The sequence below is a fragment of the Sparus aurata genome, chromosome 14 (genome assembly GCF_900880675.1).
Source record: "Sparus aurata chromosome 14, fSpaAur1.1, whole genome shotgun sequence".
Taxonomy (NCBI): domain Eukaryota; kingdom Metazoa; phylum Chordata; class Actinopteri; order Spariformes; family Sparidae; genus Sparus; species Sparus aurata.
The window spans coordinates 2186433-2207524 of NC_044200.1; the positions used below are offsets into that span (position 1 = coordinate 2186433).

Here is a 21092-nt window from a genome sequence, read left to right on the forward strand (position 1 = left end):
TTACCAGCCCCTGTTGCAGTAGTGGCAGGCAGATAATTTCAGCAGTGTACACTTTCTATAGCTGAATTCTTCATTAGAATATCTGAACTGAGATAAATATGGTTCAAATTACATTGTTGTCTCATTATCTTTGCTTTGCTTTGCTGCTAATGGGTGGGACAGGTCAGTTAAACAAGAGAGTCCCGTTTACATTATTTGAGATGTGCCGTAATAATGCTCATTAGAGTGTTCCCTTTTTGTTACACAGTTGCTTTAATTAAATTTTCTTCTACGAACGAGGGCATCCATCGCTAATAATGCCTGTAATGTATTTGTTATTACAGGATGAGACACGAAAGAAAATAGTAAAATTATTTCTCTTTTTAAGTGTCTCTTAATTGAAGGAGGCATAATTAGACCTTGTTTGACCTCCATTTTATTTCCAATGTGTAATCGACTACAAGAATGATCCCCCCCACCCCTTCCTCCTCCTCCACCCATAGACCTACCATTGTGTTACCCTACTGTTCTATTGAGCTTCTGTTAATCCAAAGTAGTGCAGCACACACATTTGCTTGTTGGGGTTTGACGGCCGTTGTAAAATGTCACTATGTCACTTACAGCCAGGGTGAACGTGGCTTGGCCCTACTCCAGAGAGAGTTTGTTGTGTTTTTCAGCTTGGCACAACTCAGAACAGTAAAACTGGTGATGAAAAATCCACAATGGATTCCTCACACACCCTTATGGAGAGCCGGGACTGGACGTTGGGGTGTCGGAGAGGTGGTGGCCAAATTTAACAATTTGTCAAAAAGTATTTTTTCTATTCACAGGTGGAAAGTGGATGGTCAGTGGCACACAGTTTGCTGACTAAAATTTCTACAATAGTGGTATCCAAATGTCTGCACTGATCCAGTTGTGTACTGATGTGGTTCAAGGTGGGAGGAAAGCCAGCTTTGATGTGCTTTGAGGCCAGTCTCTCAAAACATGTCATGATTACTGATGTGAGTTTGATTGGTATGTAGTTGTTATGACGATTGCTGACTTTTGTTAGGACAGGGATGAGGATGTCTCGGCAAGGTAGGATGGTGATTCCCTACAAATATAACCTCTCATCTGCTTGTAATCCAGCCAATGCTGGTGTTGCCAGTGAAGCCAAGTTTCCATTATAACAATAAAACATCAATTGGAAACAAAGCTATTTGTAGCAATTTGAAGCTGTAGCTTGCCCATATATTTGTTCTAGATCTCACGGTTGATAGGAAGATGTAAACGTTCAAGCAGTTATTTGAAGAACTGAATTTGATCAAATCTGTATAAACGTACTGTAACTATATACGTGTGTCAATGTATTAATACTTGGAAATTAACAAACTTGTTTTTCACCTTTTATTTTTACCCAAATGATGAGTGCACACTATTGTGCTGTAATCAACACACAGTACATATAAACACTACACTGCCGTCCCCACTGCCACATCTCATCCTACTCATGCCACCACATGGAAGTGTACAGTCTTCTAGCATCACTTATGACCTTTTTCAGTGGCACCACTATGTCTCTAAAACAAGCCCAGACTGCACAAAGAGAGGGCTACAAAGGCAGACAGACACAGTGGAAATCAATCTCAATTGTCGATCCACTTCAAGGTCACATCATCCTAGTAAAAAGGATACAGATTTCTGAGGAAGCTGATGCTTTTCACAACAGTTACTTTAGATGGAAACTGAAATTGGGACATTAAGTGACTGAGTTTCATAACAAATGGATTAAGACTTTGCTTTTTAAAAATCTCCTAATCTACCTGATTGAATGTTTAGTTTTCACTTAACTTTCACAAAATGAAGTTAAAAGATCTATTTATAGTGAAAGCAACTGCCGGGCCACTAGGTAACACCCAGACAGCTCATGCTGCTTTTTTATATAGAGAAGGCACAATAGACTTACTGATGTAAACTTAAAGGAATTTTATAGAACAGTGTGTATTGCTGGGGTTGACTGCTGTTGCAGATGCACTGTGTGCAATGTTTGTGTCAGATTGTGGTTAAACCATTTTAACGCTAGAGGTGGGTGATATGACCTGAAATGTATGGAAGACATAATCCTGACGTGGTCTCCATTATCAGGAATTAATCGATGACATGGAGGCCTGATCAAGGTACAAGGTAATTTATTTGTCATTATACAACACAGGGTTGACAAAATGGAAAGTTTGTAAACACCTTCATGCTACAAAAATACAGAAAAATTATACAGTTAATAATGTACAAACATCAACACATACACTTTTAAATCTGTCAGGGTGAGTGTAAACAGTCACAACAGGATGGTGATGACAATGTGATCGGCATCTTTATGTCAAAAGTTCAACATCTGGAAGACACTGTCCATCAACTTTGACTGTGTGTCGGCACCAAGCATCAATGTTAGTCCACGTCGCTTCGTCCCACTGTAGTCCACAGGTCCATCCCTTGAGTGCAACAGCTTCAGCCGAGATATTGTGGAGACAGGTCTCTGTAGACACTACAGTCTCTGATTTCACATTGTTGGCCAGCCCGAGTCCCATTTTGTCAATTTCTTTTAATGTGATTCGCGTTAGCCAGGAGCAGCCTCAAACCAAAGATGGATTAGCATGGCTCTTATTCCAACTCTCCTTTTCCCTGGGGTTGTCGAGCTGGTCAGGATGGATAGACGAAAGATGCCATGGGCTATGATGGTCTCAAAACCTGCTGCTGTCAGTCCAAACATTGGGTACGACCAGCAAAAATTAAATAGAATTTACAGCATGTTAAACGTCAAGACAAGCTAGTTAGCCAGCCATGCCACTGTCCCCAAATTAATAAAAGAAAATTCACAAACACATGACTGCTTGATGCAGCCTGAAGTATAGCGAATTAGATGTGGGTGGATCATTGATACAGTCATCTCAAAGGTACAGTGTAGCATGCTGTAGTGGGGTAAAAAAAACACTTTAAGTCAGTTTAACCAGCTGTTTTAAATCAAACTGGGCTGCCCATTGTTGTGGACAGTTCAGCCAGTGGACACTTAAGTTAGACATGTTTCAATTGATTCCTTGTCACATGTCATAGTACTCCCCAAGACCTGTAAACACACTTTAATGTGGAAAATTGGTGGAGTTACCCTTTGAATGAGACTGTATGTCGATTTTCTGACCTTTTTGATTGCTCTGGGGGGCATTTTGAATGTACTGTTCAACAGTGGCTGTGGCTCTGTTAGCTGTTGGGCTAGTAGTTTGTTGTTCCCCAGTTTACACTTTGGAAATTTCATTGGAGAAAGGACAAACAGTGAGCACACAGTGATCTTGTTAATTCTCTGTTTTCTCACAGGTATAAACATTTCCTGCAGGACCTGGCTGCCAACACAAGTACAGACAACCCAGAGTTTCAGCAAATTTCAAGTAAGTGTCTTTTTGAATCCTGTTGGTGCCACATTTTGCTGCATTTCAGAGAAAACAGCCACAAATTAAACCTGAGTGCTTTTACTATGGAGCAATGTGTCTCAAACTACACAATCTAATTTGCATCCATGTGAAGCTGAAGTTGATTTTGTCACTTCTTCCTCTTCCAGTCTGTCAGGATTGTTTGGATTGAAATGATAAGCTTGTGATGATGTGCTCTGCTTTACTAGTCAGACAGATCTTTGGCTCACTCACAGCAGTACTCTTCCTACCTGTGACAAGGAGTTTGTAGCACAAGAGAGTGAAACAAAAAATATACAAATATAGAATGTAAGGCCAGTCTGCCAACAGCGGGAAAATAAACAAACAAAAAAACAAGCTGGAAAGACTTTCATCGCACCAGTCAGACTGTGTCATAATGAAAGACAGCCCTCATTATCTTCAATTGAGGAACAAAGGAAAGGGCTCTATCCCGTTCATTCCTCATTTGTTATTGTAGTCACAGCAGCGCTTGCCTAGCAGAGAAATGAAAGTGAGGCAATGCTCAATATGTGTGTGAGTTTGAGTTTGATGTGGATTTTGACATAATTAATTGGGAGCAGATCAGAGGATATTAAGCGAGAGCTATATTAATAAATAAAATCTTCAACATCAACACAAATCCTGATAATGACTAATTTCAATCGTCAAATAAACAGCGAATCTGACTCCAGCGTGAATGTACACAAGGAATTATTTATGTGTATCAATTAAAATCTCATTGCTGGTGAGCTGCCTTTGCTTACAAATTAAAACAGCCCCTTACTCTAAGATGAAGGTACATATCTAAATGTGCTCCACGATCGCCTTTTCCTCTTCTCATTAGAGATCCTTTTTTAAACTCTGCTGCTTCTTAGTGGGGGCTGTGGCTGTGTGTGTGTGTGTGTGTGTGTGTGTGTGTGTGTGTGTGTGGAAATGCTTTCTATAGTCAGTCTAGTTGTATTGTAAAGGGAATTATTTAAAAAAGAAATTCCAGACAAATCACATTGTTCTGATTAACCAAACAAGCGGATAGAATCACAAGAGGGTTTGTTGTTGTTGTTTTCTCTTGTGCTGCTTTTCCTCCTCCTTTTCCACCCTACTCCTTTCCCTTGCAGTTCATTCAGGCTGGATTTAATTGTCGTAATTGCTGCGCTTCACAAGTTTTCATCAGCCTGCTTTAATATCACACTCTTAATGCCTATCTCCACTGTCGTAACCATAACCAAATCTGACCTTTCTACAAGCAACTCTCCAACTCTGTCAGAGATTTAACTGTAAAAGTTAACAGTTGTCTTCCTGTAGTCAAACACTATCTAAACTGTGAATAAATAGAATAAAGAGCTGTAAGAAGTGGAAGATGTCTTCAGAATGTCTAATGGGCTAGATGTATTATTAATGCCTCGGCCAGAACTCAGCTCAAGAATACTGTAATTAGGAGTTGTTGTTTTTCTAAAGCAGGCAATGGAAAATATTACAAACATGTGCAACAAAAGGAAAAAGTCTACATGGATGCCTTGTTTGGTTTACATTGTAATTGTTGTGAAGTTAAGCGAGCCAATTAGACCATGATTATTATAGTGTAGTCAAGTTGCCCTGAGGATCAAGTTTACCCGCCAAGTTTCAGTGTTCAGAACAAAAGCAGTAAAGTTGAGCTTGAAATTAGAATACATCTCTTTGTTGTTATTTTAGATGTGTTAATGATGTAGTTCTAAATGTTTACAGCAATTATTATGTCTGGGACACAGTAATTGGATGCTTGTGTCTATTTTGATGATTTGCCTATTTGTTCTGGGGCAAAGATTTTAAAGCTTTGTACAAAAAGTAAGGAAGGTAGTTTTCAAAAGAATGCTTTGAATGCAGATATATATGGACCAATAGAGTTAGTCCACTGACACAATATAACAATTTGTTGACTTGCTCCCAGCACAACACAGAAGATCTACACAGCCCCCTTCCTGCTCACCTAATTTTTGTGTTTCCTCACAAACTACTGTAATCTGCTGACCTTGCTTTTCCCTTCAATTCTCTGTCAACCTCTGGTCTTTTAATTGCACAACACCTGTCCTGCTCCACCCTTGTCTCTCTCTTTCTCTTCTTCGTCTTATAAAGAAGCTCTCTCCAAGGCTAAAACAAACTACTGCACCACTCTCATTGGAGACCAGCAAAATAACCCCAGAATGTTATTCTCCACCATTAACCGGCTCCTTAGCCCTCTCGATGTCCCCCAGCTTTCTGGTGCCCCTGACCTCTGTTTCAAGTTGCTGGACTTCTTCCAGGAAAAGGTGGCTACCATTCACCAGCAACTCCTGGCATTTGCCACCTCCCTACCACATACACCTCTGACACAGATAGCTGATCCTCCCACTGTTCGCCTGCCCCAGTGCTCTCTCTCCTCCTTCTCTCCTGTGGACTCTATTTCTGTTGCTAAGTTGGTCTCCCAGGCAAAAGCCTCCACCTGCTCTCTGGACCCCATGCCAACAACTCTGGTGAAGTCTTCACTGCCTGCCCTATGCCCCCTCATAATGGAAATTATCAACTCATCCCTAGAATCTGGCATTGTACTGTCCACCTTCAAAACAGCTTCAGTTACCCCCATCCTCAAGAAGCCAGGTCTGGACCCAGATGACTTACATAACTACCGGCCAATCTCCAACCTTCCTTTCCTTAGCAAAATCCTGGAAAGAGCAGTTGCCGCCCAACTCCAGCAGCACATGTCCAACCATGAGCTCTATGAACCCCTTCAGTCTGGCTTCAGGGCACACCATAGCACAGAAACTGCCCTCATTAAGTTCACCAGCGACCTCCTCATCACTGCAGATTCTTGCCACATCAGTATTCTGATCCTCCTGGACCTCTCTGCAGCCTTCGACACAATCGCCCACACCATCCTCCTCACCCGCCTATCTGACTACCTTGGTCTCACCGGTACAGCACTCTCCTGGTTCCAGTCCTATTTAACAAACAGGAAACAGTTTGTCACCATTGGAAACTCCAGGTCCACCCCAGCTCCAGTCAACCAGGGTGTGCCTCAAGGCTCTGTACTTGGACCCCTCCTCTTCACTATCTGCATGCTTCCCCTTGGTCAGATAATTCACAAACATGGTCTCAACTTCCATTCTTGTGCTGATGATACTTAATTATATCTCTGCACCAAACCATCCACCCAGCTACCCCCACAGTCACTCGTCAACTGCCTACATGATTTAAAACTCTGGATGACATCAAATCTACTCTAATTAAACACCAATAAAACAGAGCTCATGGTTGTGGCCTCCAAGGTGCTGCTCCAGAAGGTTGGAGATCTTCTCCTGGACGTGGACGGCTGCACTATCTCCCCATCCACGGAGGTCCGCAACCTGGGTGTCATCCTTGATTCCACACTATCTTTCCAATCACACATAAAATCCATTACAAAATCAGCTTTTTGCCATTTCAAAAACATCTCCAGACTCCGGCCCTCTCTCTCGGAACCTGTGGCTGAGACCCTCATCTATGCCTTCATCACCTCCCGCCTGGACTACTGCAATGGAGTCCTGTCCGGGCTCCCTTCCAAAACCCTGGCTAGGCTCCAGTATGTGCAGAACTCTGCTGCCAGGGTCCTCACTCGCACCAAGCCCTGGCAACACATCACCCCCACTCTCATCCGCCTTCACTGGCTCCCAGTTAAATCACGCATCACCTACAAAATTCTCCTCCTGACCTATAAATCTCTCCATTCCCTCGCCCCCCAATATCTGTCTGACCTCCTCCACCCCTCCACCCAGTCCCGGACGCTGCGCTCATCAGGCACACACCAGCTCTCCATCCCTCACACCAAACTACAAACCTTTGGTGACAGAGCCTTCTGTGTGGCAGCTCCCACTCTCTGGAACACTCTCCCAGCTGAAATCCGCACACAGACTTCTCTGGAGACTTTCAAAAGAGACTTAAAAACCCATCTTTTTAATAAGGCCTATCAGCTCTCGATCCAGCCAAATCAGTCAACTTTTCTATTTTTATCTTTTATGTATTTTTTGTTTATCCATTTATTCTTTGTTTTGTTTCTTCCATTTTGTTAAGTGTCCTTGGGTACCCTGAAAGGCGCTATAAAAATTAAATGTATTATTATTATTATTTCTCTACTGTGTGTCTGCTCTGTGGACTTTCTTCCTGAAGTCACCAAAAAACAACTCCTGTTTCAGATTTTTACACCCTTGATTCTGTTTTTACAGCAGCAGGTAAGCTGTGTGTGGAGGAGACTTGTTAATGACAGAGCCTGTTGAAACGTTTCAGACCAATGCAGTTCCACAATGACATACGTTGGACTACTCTTTAGATGTGAAAAATGGTCATGCTCCTCTGAGTGAACTGCATTAAGTTAAATAAAGAAAACCTACTCGGCTGTCAGAACCTGCATCACTGGTTGCATTGTTTAGTGAAGTCTGGCTGGAGTGTCGCCAACACAGTACGCAAGGGGACTCTTTCGTCACAAAGCGTACACTGACCTTGCGGTCCTGGTTGAATTCATTAGCAACCAGCTGCAATACTCTGGACAGCTTCATGGGTACCATTGGATTTACGCCAAATGTAACCTTATGATTGTTGGACTGGCATAACTTAAAGGTCCCATATCATAAAAAAACACGTTTTCTCTGCTCTCTACATATATAAGCTGGTCCTCCCTGAGCCTGCCAAATCCCTGAATGAGGAAAACAAGCGAGTCCTGCATGGTCTCTGCAGCCCACCCACTGGTAACATGGAGCTCCTACAGACTGTTCAGATTCTGCTCCTGTCGTTACGTAACGAAAGGAGTCATTATCATAGGCCAGCCTCCTCTGCGCGGTGATAGGAGATATCAGAGAGGGGGGCGTTCATCCCCGAGGTGAAGTTCGGTGTGTCCAGCGGAGAGACAGCAGTGTTTCAAAATGTTGTTGCGCAGAGCTAGACATGCAATTGCCCTGTTGTTGGTGTATATATCAACAGAAGTGCCTATATTCTGTCCCAGCTACAGAACAACAGAAGAGACAGTGGTTGTGTTTCATTTTTAACGACAACGTGCCGGCTGCGGTTAGTGTTAGCTTGTATGTGTGTGCTAACCACCGCACGTCGGACTGCTTCAGTAACGAGTGTCAGTAAAAAGCTGGCTTTGCCTCGACACTGACCCTCCTAAAAGGATCAGTCTCAACCATACTGGACCCAGCAACTGCACCCGAGCCACCGATAAGTGTCGCCGCGGTTTGATAGTATTTACACTTGCCGACGAGTATGATGAAGTCAGCTGGAAACTGGCTAACTAGTTAGCTCCACTTCGGTCCGCTGTGCAATGGTGTTTGAAGCGAGTGTGATGTTAATAATATTACGAGGGAGCTTGGTTGTCACAGTAGAAAGTCTGGAAACATGTGCAGACTGGAGACAGAGACGATGTAAACAGTGTATAACGGTTTGGAGACTGTTGGAGACAAACACAGCTTTCGCTAGCTGTTAGCCATTAGCTACACGGCAGTAGCTGTAACAACACATACAAACAAACTTATATTACTCAGCCAAACTAACCATTCTGAAACGTCCTGCTGCAGCCGCAGAGTCTGTACTTCTTCCGGAGCCTCTAATTCTGGGTCCGATTCTGGGTCAAACTGGTTCGGTTGAACGAAAAAATCTCCGCGAGCCATAGTGTTACATCCACCGTCAACATTAGTGCATGCTACCGTTAGCATAAGGGGCTTCCTCTCCCTGAGAGTGACGTAGCAGACAAGGCTCCCCAAGTAGGCGTTGACAGACGGAGCTCATTAACATTTAAAGGTGCAGGCACAGAAACAGAGTGCTGTGAACAGAGCTCAGCAGAGCGACTTTTAGACTGCTGGAGTTCAGGACCATGGATGTGTTTGGGGCAATACGTATCGAACACAGAGTTGTTGGACCTCTGACAGCTGTGTGAAATTGATGAAAAACATTATGATATGGGACCTTTAACACTGGAGCAGGGAAGCGATGAGCGCTGACATTAGTTTAAGCTAGCGTAACATTAACGCTAACTCCATTTCCCCCTATATTATTCACTAGCCGTTTTTAGACAGGGCACCAAGCCACCATTTTGGCCGTCCTTTTGGCAGCTCAGTCCGTGGTTTTAGATAGAGGGCGGCAAATTGGGGGTCTGTTTTGGTCCGCCGATTTTCTGCCTTGGAGGGTACACTTATTTCCGCCTCGCCTGCTATCTAAAAACGAGGCGGAAATGTGCCGGCCTCTGCTTGAGGTGGGCGGAGGTGTCGATGACCTGCACTGTTGTGAGACCCACAGCCAGGGAGTTTTAAAACCAAGAAACAGCTGATCACAGCAGTCAGTCCATCACTTCACCCGTGGACATTCAGATGAACAACTGGACAGCCGCTGAGATCCAGGAGATGCTAGCATCTCCTCGGTCTCTGTAGCTGTTTGGTTGTGTTAGCTTGATGTTGTTTCGGCAAGCTAAGGACGGTCGCTACTTTCAAATTAACAGCCCCCCGCTAAGAACCCAGTTCTAAACTCCAATGTAAAGCTCTTATTTTGAAGACAAATTCTATGTCACTGTTCCCAGCCCAACTTCGTGCTTCACGTCACGTCACATGTTTACGCCTACCTCAGAGGCGGCTTTTGGATAAGGAGGAATATTACACTTCCGAAAGACAGGCCGGCACATTGCCATCCTTACCTTGGAGCAAATGTGCCGCCTTTTCTATCTAAAAAGGGCTACTATTAGGGATGCACCGAAATGAAAATTCTTGTCCAAAGCCGAAAACCAAAAATGAGGAAACCAAGGGCGAAAACCGAAAATCGAAACACCAAAAGAAATTATTATGCCAATTATTAGTACCATTGCATTTATGGCTATGCCTGTGTACTAACCTCACTAAAATCAAGGCATTGCAATTCAAAGAATAAATCAATTACAAAAGTATGAAAATATTATTTAGAACTGACATTACAGCAATGCACAATATAAAATTAAATTAAATTAAATAAAAAATGCAAATTTTAACTTGACCCCACTCATGTGTACATTAAATAAATAATAATGTACAGGCCTATAACTGACTGGCCTGCTGAAAGATTGTAAAATTAAATATGTTCTCTCATTAAAACACAAAGTGCATTTAAGTCAAGTGCATTTTAAAATTTTCTCTGTAGGATTACTACAACAAAGTGCATTCAGAACAAGACTGCAACTGCTGGAAGGTATAACAATATTTTCTCTGTAGGCCTACAACATAACAGTGGTATCAAAACAAAGATTGTCATAGCCCATATGTTAACCGTAGGCCTTTAACAACAACAAGTGCACCAAGAATTGCAGATGTGCAAAGTGGAAAACAAATATTTAAACACTAAACACAAGCCCATTCTACTTCTTCAGGTAAAGTGGCAGGTTTTTCTTGATGAAGAGTAGCTTCTCTGCTTTATCACAGTGAAGTCTGTTCCTCTTCTCATCGAGAATATGAGCTGCAGCCCTGAACAGTCTCTCTCTGTCAGTGCTTGTGCGCAAGGCAGACAGGTACTTGCGTGCCATCTTTGCCAGGTCAGGAAAGCATATCAGACAACAAGGGTGCGTGACCCTCATCTGGTGCAGAGAGACAAGTCCTTTTTTCTGTGCTCTGCTCTCCTTCTCCTGTGCTGTATTTGCGCTTCTCCGCATCCATCGCAGCCTGGATCATTTCCATCATATCCGTGTGTCTTTCTCAGATATACTGAAATACGTCCACATCGCAGACATGTTGGCGCTTATCCAGACAAGCGTGTGCTGGCCACGTTTTTTGTTTGCATCATCACAACTTTCTGTTTCAGCCGTGTTGTTTCGGTGATAAAAGTATTTTCGGTGGCCGAATATTCGGTGCTTCCCTAGTCACTATCCCAGGCTCTGTGTTGTAACGTCCTTGTCTCTTTGCATACGCATAATGTCCTCTTTTGGGACCTCTCTTGACCACAGGAAATGCTCCAAATCCTCCTCCATGACTCATACTTTTTGCTGATTCCCAAATGGCCAAGTGACCGCAAGCGACCAGCAAAGTGTTACAGACTGTGCGGAATCTCGCAAAGGACATTTTTTTTTTTTTTTTCACCCATCAAATGCATGTTTGTTGTTATTGCCACACTCCAAAACACTGACAAATACTGTCCAGAATATTCTGCAGAATAACCTCAAAGGTACTGGGGGTACTAGGTTTACTTAACCATATGAGCTGTACTTGGTGTGGGCCTCTATTGTTTGTAAACTTAAATTACAGACTTTAAGCTCAGATTATTCGCAGGAAGGCAATGCATTTTGGGCTACCATGGCTGCTTTGGCGGGGCCCAGCATCCATCTAATTAATATGACCATGCTCAGGCTTGCGTAGACACAAATTTAAACTCAAAAGACATCCCAGCCTGATCCACTCAGCAGACCATCAGACTCGGTCAGGACCATTGGGAGATTTAAATTTTCATAGCTCAGTTAAATTCCCCAGCAAGAGCTCATTGATGAGATTAAGCAAAATCAGGCTAGCTAATGAGTGAACCCCCTAAATATAGATTCCAACCACTTCACAAGTCTGTGTCTTTTTAAAATGTGGATAGATGCAATAGGTTTTACCACAAGAATACAGCATTTTGGATATATATTTTGGCCCAAAATCACATTTTAAAAGATGCTTAGAATATTTGTTTTGCTTGTATACCTGAACTTTCCATTCTGTTAACACCAGAGATAGACCAGTAAATTGGGCTGTAATCAGTATGTCAATTACTTAGTTACATAATATAGAGATTAAAGCACTGGCAGTTTTTTATTCATCTGCAAAATGCCCTGTAAGTTCAATTCCTGAACCTTAAGAGGAACAGTTAATATCAACAAATATATTGTAAATGCCTCAAAATCAACCATCAATCATGAAGTCATCACACTTTATTTGGAGAAAGGAAATCTGAATGTTATCTACGTATAACACTTTAAGATACAAGAGATAATTAATTTTGGACTTTGAATTGATTCAGAATTATTGATACATAAGAATTGCAATTGTCAGTCTCCCCACCCCAATATAAATACTAAGCAGGGAGAAGCCCTCACTGTCCATCTTACTCAACTGTAACAGTTCCATGAACACAGGCATTAGCCCCATTCACATTGCCATTTGGATGTGTATCCTGCACCAATTCTCCGCCTCTGTGAATGTCTCGGAGGCGGCAAAGGTTGAAATTTCACTCAGGCACTGATCCGCCTCTGGAGGTAGTATCAGAGGCACAGTATTGGTGAGCCGAACCAGTATGAATGGATAAGCCCGCTGCACGTATCGAGGGTGTGTCGATCGGACAGTCTGATAACAACACAGGTCCCTCATTCAACTACATGAAGAGAAATGTCCCACAAAGCAACGTTACAGGACCAAACAAAAGTTATCTAGTAACTGTAACTGTCTTTGGCAACTTATATGAGGAAAAAAATATCACAGATATACGTGGAGAAGTGTCTGTCCTCCCGCCTGTCCTACAAACTCTTTGTCACATTTCTGCCCGAAAAAAGGCCGGTCACTGGCAAAAAACTTGAACACACCAAGTGTTTGTGTTGGAAAAAAAAAATCACAGCCTGATCTGTGTCTTCATACACATGTACAGATATGCGTGTGCTTGCATGTTTGTTCTTCTGGAATTATTCCTAAGAGCACGTAGTTTAAAAATATCAACACAATTCTATCAGTATTGTCTATTTGCCTGTCTCCATTCATTTGTATAAAGTAAACGATTTATATATAATTTAGTGATGCGTTTCTACACATGTGTTTATGACTTGGTGAATATATTTATGTATATATTTCTTTCTAAATATATCTTTCTCTTGGCAAGGATTGTGTTATAATTGACACTAATCTGCCATCAGTGTTATGGGCTGAATATTTTGTATCATCAGCAAGTCAGATCAAGCAGTTGCATTTAAGACCGGGTGGGCCAGGGGGTTGTTCAAGAGGACTGATAACCAATCTAAATGCTAAAGGTCCAACAACTCAAATTGACTTTAATTTTGTTTATTATTTTTTACTGTATTATTTGGTTACTGTGTTATTTATTTGAGACACCATTTGCTTTTAAAGAAAAGCCAACAAAAGCATTTTTAAAACGACAAAACACAGTAAAACCTCTAGTTAGAAATGATTGTGTTGTTTTTTACAGCTCTTTTGTTGTGAAATACATGAATGCGAATGAAGTGTGAAACTTCAAAAGATTTTTCCTCAGACTTGTACTGTACTTGTACTATCATAATCCATGATAGTCCCATTCCTACTTTACAGGATTTTCAAATAGAATTAGTCATAATCAAATGACCCACCTAATTAATGGAGTTTTAATTTTAAAGGCAGTTTGAAGGATGATGCTGACTACCATCCCACCCACAACTAAAGCCCAAGGGGTCTTCAGTCACAAAGGAGCCGTGCCTGAAGATCTTCAGCTGTTCTGCCTGTGGTGGATCAAAAGTTCAAAAAGACTACTATGTCCTGTGAGACCTACCTGTGAGAAAGGCCTATATACTATACTCAACTAAGGGGCTCAGGCATATAAAAAAAATTAGTCTGACCTAAAGCAGATATTGGATATGAGCTTTGCACTGCTCTAACCATCCACTTTTGTATATTTCCATGCTGCATGTTTTGCCCCTCACGTAGTAAATGTTACTGTTTTCTTTTTAGTTTTTTTCTGTCGTGTATTGCACATTATAGCCAAGGAGAATTGGGGATGGGCTCAGAAAAGGTGCTTTTAGAAGGAGCTATATTTATAAATTATTGCAATACATGATGGCTGCCAGTTCAGGTCACAAACTGTGTCATGCCCCTTAGAATCAGGATTGCTATAAAAGTTCTGATACAGAAATGATACACATAAATTAGCTGTCCTGCTGAGTGATTTGCAACTTTTCTCACAATTGTTTAATGTACTAGAGTTATTATATTATTATTACTCAGAAAGGATTTCATCAATCTCCACACATGTATGATAATACAGATGTTTGTGTGTGTGTTTGCTGTAGGGGCTGTGACTGCAGTGTCCGAGGTGTCCCAGCATATCCAGAACAATACCCAGCGCCATGAGAATCACCTGCAGCTTTGTCGGGTGCAGAAACTGCTGAAAGGGCAAAAGACAAAGGTGTTGGCTGCAGGTTAGAGCCTCTGATCATATATTCCTTTCATCCCCTCCAAGAACCACCTCCATCTCCTCTCTACCTCTCTCTGCATCTACAGTATGTCCCTTGGCGCACATTGGGGTTGAGGGGAAAGCAAGACAAGTATGGATAAACCGAAGGGAAATTAGTTTAGAATGGAGATTCTGAAAGCACATGCCTTGGTTGCTTGTAATCAATGGAATTCATTGGCCGTTCTGAAGTTTTTCTTTTTTTTAATAGAGCATTACTGCTAACTGTTGGACAGTGAATGTGCTTTTCTCCGTCATCCTGCCTTCACTCTCACTCAATTATTTCCACTCTTCTATTGTGGTTCTGTCCCTTCTTATGGAGCAGTGGCCCTTTTCTTCCTGCCACTCCCACTACTGTTGTTTGTCTGGCCTCCTCGTTGCTCCGCTCACCCTGCCAATCTCCCCCAGGACCAATTAGAGCCCAGCCTCATCTTGCCAACCAGCAGATAAAAAAGGAAGCCAAAGTGTGTTTTTGTGTATGTCTGTGTGTGTTTGCCGGATATGTGTGAATGCATGTTTGTATAACTCCATGAGTGTGTGTTTGTTTGCTTGGATATGCAGGATTGTTTATGTGTGTGTTCACGGATGTGTCGGCATAGGCTGGGAGAGCGAGCGCTGAATAGCAGCTCATCTCTCTCATGCCGATGTGGGAAGTTTCAAAAGCTTCCTCTCATCCAAGTTCTCAGACCCTTGCAACTCCGCTGGCTTCCTTTCCAGCCAATAAAGCTCCATTCCCACCAGACAGACTTCAGAGCAGCAGCACCACCACCACCACGCCCCACAACCTCACGCCGACCCATTCTCCTTCTCCCCACCAACTGCAGCTCTGATGTGGGTAAAATAAAAGCTCTGCCTATTACAGATGAGAAGCGTCGGAGCCCCTCAAACATATTAAGTAGCTCTGTAGGAGCGATTGTGAGACACAAAGCCCGAATCAATGGGACATCGATACAGCAGACACTCAGCCTGTTTCCCTGGGAGGCCACAGATTTATGTCTGCCTGCTTGTTCCTTCAATTTAAGACAAAGATGTCTCACATTTTCTATCTTGTTTCCCATTGATTTTTTCCAATTAATGTATCCCTTTGACTTCCTGACTGTAAAAAAATAATTTTGTTATGTTTCTGTAATTTGTATGTATTTGTTTTGTTTGTCTTGTGGTCTATCACACTACCTCATTATCTTAAACATTGTTAGTCTAAAAAAAGCTACCATAAAAACAGTATTGGAACGAATCCACTTTTTCCTTTGAAAATGATCCTCATACACAGATCTATCAGATGTTTCTTCTCCTTTTTCTCCTGAAACATTTAATAATCCACACAAAATTAACGGACAGTAATTTGAACACAAATGAATAATCAATTATTTTATTCATCAAAACATGCTTGCAAGGCAAGTTGCTTTTCTCTGCCTTTATTATAAACTGAATATAATATAGTTTCAAACTGTTGATTAGACAAAACATACATTTTGAATTATTTTTTTTAACAATGTTATGACATTTCATACTCTGAAAAAAAGTATCAAACAACCAGATCTAAGAGTGTGTGTCTAATCCTCTCAGACTCTAAATATACATATCTAGATGGACAGTCCGTAATCCAACTGTAATTTGTAACAATATGTGCTGTGATTACATCTATGATTTAATATGGTTTCACTTCTGATTTAATATTATTACTTGTGCATGAATTATGGGTTTGTTTTTTAATACCTTTGATAAAGGAAATGTTAATATTTCCTGAAGTTCTACCTGTGGATTATCTTAATTCCAGGTCTTAAAGTACTCCAGCGTTTCCAGCATTTGACTGTTTTAGAAAGAAAAAATAAAATTACACATGGGATTTATTTTTGACACAGTTTAACCAGTCACCTTCAGCAAAACAATGGGTAGTTCAATCTCAAGGGTATGAGTCATGATTAGATGTTAGGCACAAATCTTCGTTCCTTACACTCTGTCATTTAAGTACATTACTGGAAAAGACTGCTACTGCCCTTTCAATGAGTGACTGTGTTCGCAATCAAAAAATATGTGTGTGCACGTTCATAGCAGAGGGAAGCACTTCAAAAGTTTCAAAATTGTCAAAGTGTCTCTTTAAAGTTACTACAGTAATGTTTAAAGCTGCCATTGACATGCATACTGCAATGCACATACTTCTATAGAGTAAAGTAGAAATCTTAACTGTGTTACCAGAATAACATGGAAAGGAGCATTCAACATATGTAAATGCAATGCAATGAACCAGGGGATCCATAAACTACCCACCCTGTCATATAAAGTCCGATCTAATAGACGATATGTATCCGATCCACTTTTCCCAAAATGTAAAATATTTGTCCCATTCCAGTCTGGCCGAGAAAGTCAACTTTTCCATTGCACTACTTTTACCCAGTCCTCAACCTTAGGTACCTCCATCTTCAGCCATTGTTTGGTTATAGCTTTCTTGCTTGCAACTGAGGTTATCCTAAACATATATCTGTCTCTAGTGCTTGTGAGTCTCATGTTTAATTTCCACAAGTATAACAACTCCAATGTGAGTGGGAGTGTATTCCCCATTATTTTTTCCATACATTTCTTTAGCTCCTGTAATAAAAGCTTAAAGAGGGGCAGCCCCAGAATAAATGGAGATAATCAGGTTTATTTTTGCTCCACATAATCTCCAACACCTATCTTGATATTTTTTCTGCACTGGTGTTCTTGAGATGTTTTTCTACCCATATTATCTCCAAGATAAGAAGCAAGTTGTTTTCCTCTGTTGCTCATTAATCTCTTCCCATTCCTCCACTGATAATACAACATTTGCCTCTCTCTCCCACTTTTCTTTTATATGTATTGTGCCATTTCTGATTTTGTCTACCTGTGCAGGTCTCAGTCAACATGATTGAGCCCAAGTAGAGCTTATATATGGGAGCACTACACACACGCACGCACGCACGCACACACACACACACAACCTTTCAAGTAACAGATTCATAGATAACGAAATTAATAAGCTGAAGTCTCATTTATTTCTTTACACTTCACTGATTTAACCATTTAGCTTTTAACATCGGTGGTGTAAATACTGTTGGTGTCTCCCAAAAGTCAGCCATGCCAAACCTGACTTTACTCATTCAGCCGTAGAGGGTGCCCGCTGCATCTGTTATTTCTTTGGCCTCAGACACATCAGGAGGAACAAGACCCTTTGTAGATCAAACTTTATTTCCTGCCCCACCTTCCTCAGCCCCCCACCTTCTCCAGCCCAAAGGACTTTGTAGTAGAGCAGAGGTGCTCTTTGACAACAGAATCTGAAAGGCCTGGACATGGAAAGGAGTGCTTGGCACTTCCTGCTCTTTGAACCTGCTGCTGCCTCAAAGCACTGTGGATGGTCAGATGAAGGCAGGGGGTCTGAAGAGAACCTGGTCCACAAAGAGACTCCTCCTCACACAGAGTTTATTCAACCTCTCTGACTCTGTCAACTTTGTCTATCAGGGGGTCTGATAAGGGGATATCTTATAAAACTGCAAAGGTTAGGGAAGCCACCGTTTGTTCTCTGAAGGAGCATTATATTTTGTTTTACAAATATATACTTACATTTAGAATGGCACTCTGTAGAGTGAATACCTCTGTCAAGGTCCAACAGTTTCCTTTAATTCAATCAAGTCTTATCTAATGTAAAACTGATAGTTCTGGCAACAAAGCAATGCAGATGGACTGTTGTGGAAGAATAAGAGCTTTTTATTAGGATCTGCATCCCACTGGACTTACCAATCAATGCCAACTTAATACGACTGATGTTTTATTTGATTGATGAAAACTACATTAATACTAGTCAGTGGGAGTGTTGTAGAGGCTGGATTCAAGTCAGAGTCTTTCCTGACACTTAATGCGAGTAAAACCTCTTGTATGTACATCTGTATAAAAAAAATGGAAGCCAATTAAATATATTTTTGCAGGGTGAAAGGATTCTGACCATTTCAGATTTTAGATACCAGGTAATTCTTATTCAATCCCAGCTGTCCTTCATGTGAGGCAACTGAACAATGTGTACTACAATAACATTTAATCGGACTGGTTTCTTTGAAACCAGCTGCCCCTAAATGCAGCAAAACTGTCTATGCACTCAGAGATCTTTTCACACGTCACATTCAAATGTCCTTTTCGTACAGTTATGAGACCAGAAAATGTATTTGCAAACAGAGAATAGGCCTGTGACAGTAGCCGCATTCACCACAAGGATAAAAGCCCCAGGTTTTTCAGTAAGTTGTTAAAGAGTTAAGGTTGCAAGAGATCTGACGCGTGAGGATTTTTGCCACTACAGTTGTCTTCTATTTGAAATTTCTTGAACTGAGATGCAGCCTGACCGAGTGGTTATTGTAACAACACATTAAAATGACTACTTACTAAGTATTACTTACTTTCTTGGTCTATGAAGGGTTGTAAAAGGCTTGAACAGGGTTTTATTTATATAATATTTAATAGAACGATCACAACACAATCTCCACACCACACCTGAGAGAGTCACAGGGTGTCTCTTGACTGTTTTTCCATTTGAGACCCATGGCATTTTAAAAGCAATTTGACCCCTGCCTAGCCCTACCACTTAATCTCAGTGGGCTTGTCTGTTGCCGAAAATGTCCTCTCTGAGCCCCAAAGGCACTGCTCTGGCCACAGACTAGCTGCAATCACAGGCTACGGGCTGGGGCAATTACAAAAACACCCTGGACCCAGGATGAATTTTCATTTTATCTATCCAAATGTCAGTCTCGTGCTTATTAACTATCATCATGCTTCTGCCAATCATGGTGAAAGAAATGAGAGCTTTCCTCCGCAGCCACACCCCGACATGTCTACCTCCCACTGATTCTGTCTTAGATTTCTCCTTCGTTTCTTTGCTCCCATCAAACTGCCTTCATTTATCTTTTCAATTCAGCATTAATTACTTAGTCTCATTATTTTTGTTCTTTGCAGTTCTGCAATTTGATGCTGAGGAGAATGATTTTTAACACTTTTACTATGTCATGTCAGTGTAAGTTATTTAGGTTTGCGCTTCAGTGAAATTTTATTAAATACATATTCGGTATTAAATCTAAATCCCATTTTAATCTATTGTTGATTTTCAATCTTGTTGACCTTTTAATGTTTTCAAGTACCTTAAGATTAAAACAACCAAAACTCAAGTTAAGATCAGCTGAGAAGGCGGAAAGAGTGTCAGCCTGATTAATTCTGACAACTTAAAGTCTGTGTAAAGCAAAATCAGCCATTTTCTTCTAGACACATTAAACAGGTCATAAATGTGTTTACTTAAAACATGTAAAAGCCATTCGACCATTTAGAATTTAATGTTGGAGCTAGGCTCCTTACAACACAGCACTGTAGCGTGTATGACTCAAAATGAATAAAAAAGTAGTTAAAACAGTGTGTTTGTGCAAGCAGCCACTTACCTGTTTGTTGACATCGGCGTCTTCCGGTAGCTAGACTAAACTAGTCGATCCGTCGAGCGTGCGCTTACTCCCTCACTGGCGGAGACGGAAACATATTGCAGCATTTTCGTGTTTCTGTTCATAATGTACATGTCCATGTTACAGCCTGTCATGAGCAATGAGCCTTACAATAGCCTGTTAAGCCTGTTGAGCGCACGCTCGACGGATTGACTAGTTTGGTCTAGCTACCGGAACACACGGATGTCAACAAACCGATATGTAGCTCCTTGCACAAACACACTGTTTTAACTTCTTTTTTATTCATTTTGAGTCATACACGCTACAGTGCTGTGTTGTAAGGTGTCTGCTGATGTTGCATAACTTTTGGTGTGAGATGTGGAGCATGTTAAGACGCATAAAACACAGTGTAAAGTTCTGACCCCATGCTGTTAGCTGTAAAGGCTAAATCTCCGTTCACGGAGCTCTGTAATGGTTGGACCAAATGTGTTCGCGTCTTTGGTACTGGCAAGTCAAGGGTAGCTTGAGCAATGAAGCTGCATGTTTAAATTGACTGAAGTTCTCCTTTAACTAGACCTGAAAATCAGCTGAGCAGCATTATGCATAAAATGTTAAATAAATGATATGTAATAACATGTGTGACATTCTGATTTTTGGAACTACATCTTTTTTGTTTAACAAATCAGGACCTCAAGAAAACTCACACATGACATAACCTTTTCTCAAGACTCTGTTGGTCTTCTTTAGTGTAGACACTAGCTTGCAGAAAGTACTTTGACCAGACAGCAGGCAAAAGTTTCATTGCAACCGTTACAGGATTAATGTCCATCACCAACAGCTCATATAATTGCTGCCTTAATGTAATTTTGGCTGAAGTGATAGTAAGCACAGTGTAACAGAATGAGTGATTTGTCTACATAAGATGCATTGAAACACATTTAAACACATAATTGAAGAAACCGATTACCTTAAAATTACCAAGTAAAGTAGATTCTAAGTGCTATATCATTGGCAAATCTTTCAGTTCTAACTAACGGGAGAGGGAGTTTGCAGGTTTGATGATTATGGCTTACAGCTTATGAAA

At 41.2% G+C, this 21092-nt stretch overlaps 1 protein-coding gene across 2 annotated transcripts in view; it reads left to right on the forward strand.

Moving 5' to 3' along the window:
- Window positions 1-21092, forward strand: part of arhgef39 (Rho guanine nucleotide exchange factor (GEF) 39) — a 100010-nt gene that overhangs the window by 51639 nt on the left and 27279 nt on the right. For both annotated transcript variants that reach the window (XM_030439213.1, XM_030439212.1), the window contains exons 6-7: window positions 3325-3395; window positions 14425-14553. In XM_030439213.1, coding sequence (XP_030295073.1) covers window positions 3325-3395; window positions 14425-14553 — 200 coding nt within the window. The remainder of the gene's footprint in view (window positions 1-3324; window positions 3396-14424; window positions 14554-21092) is intronic.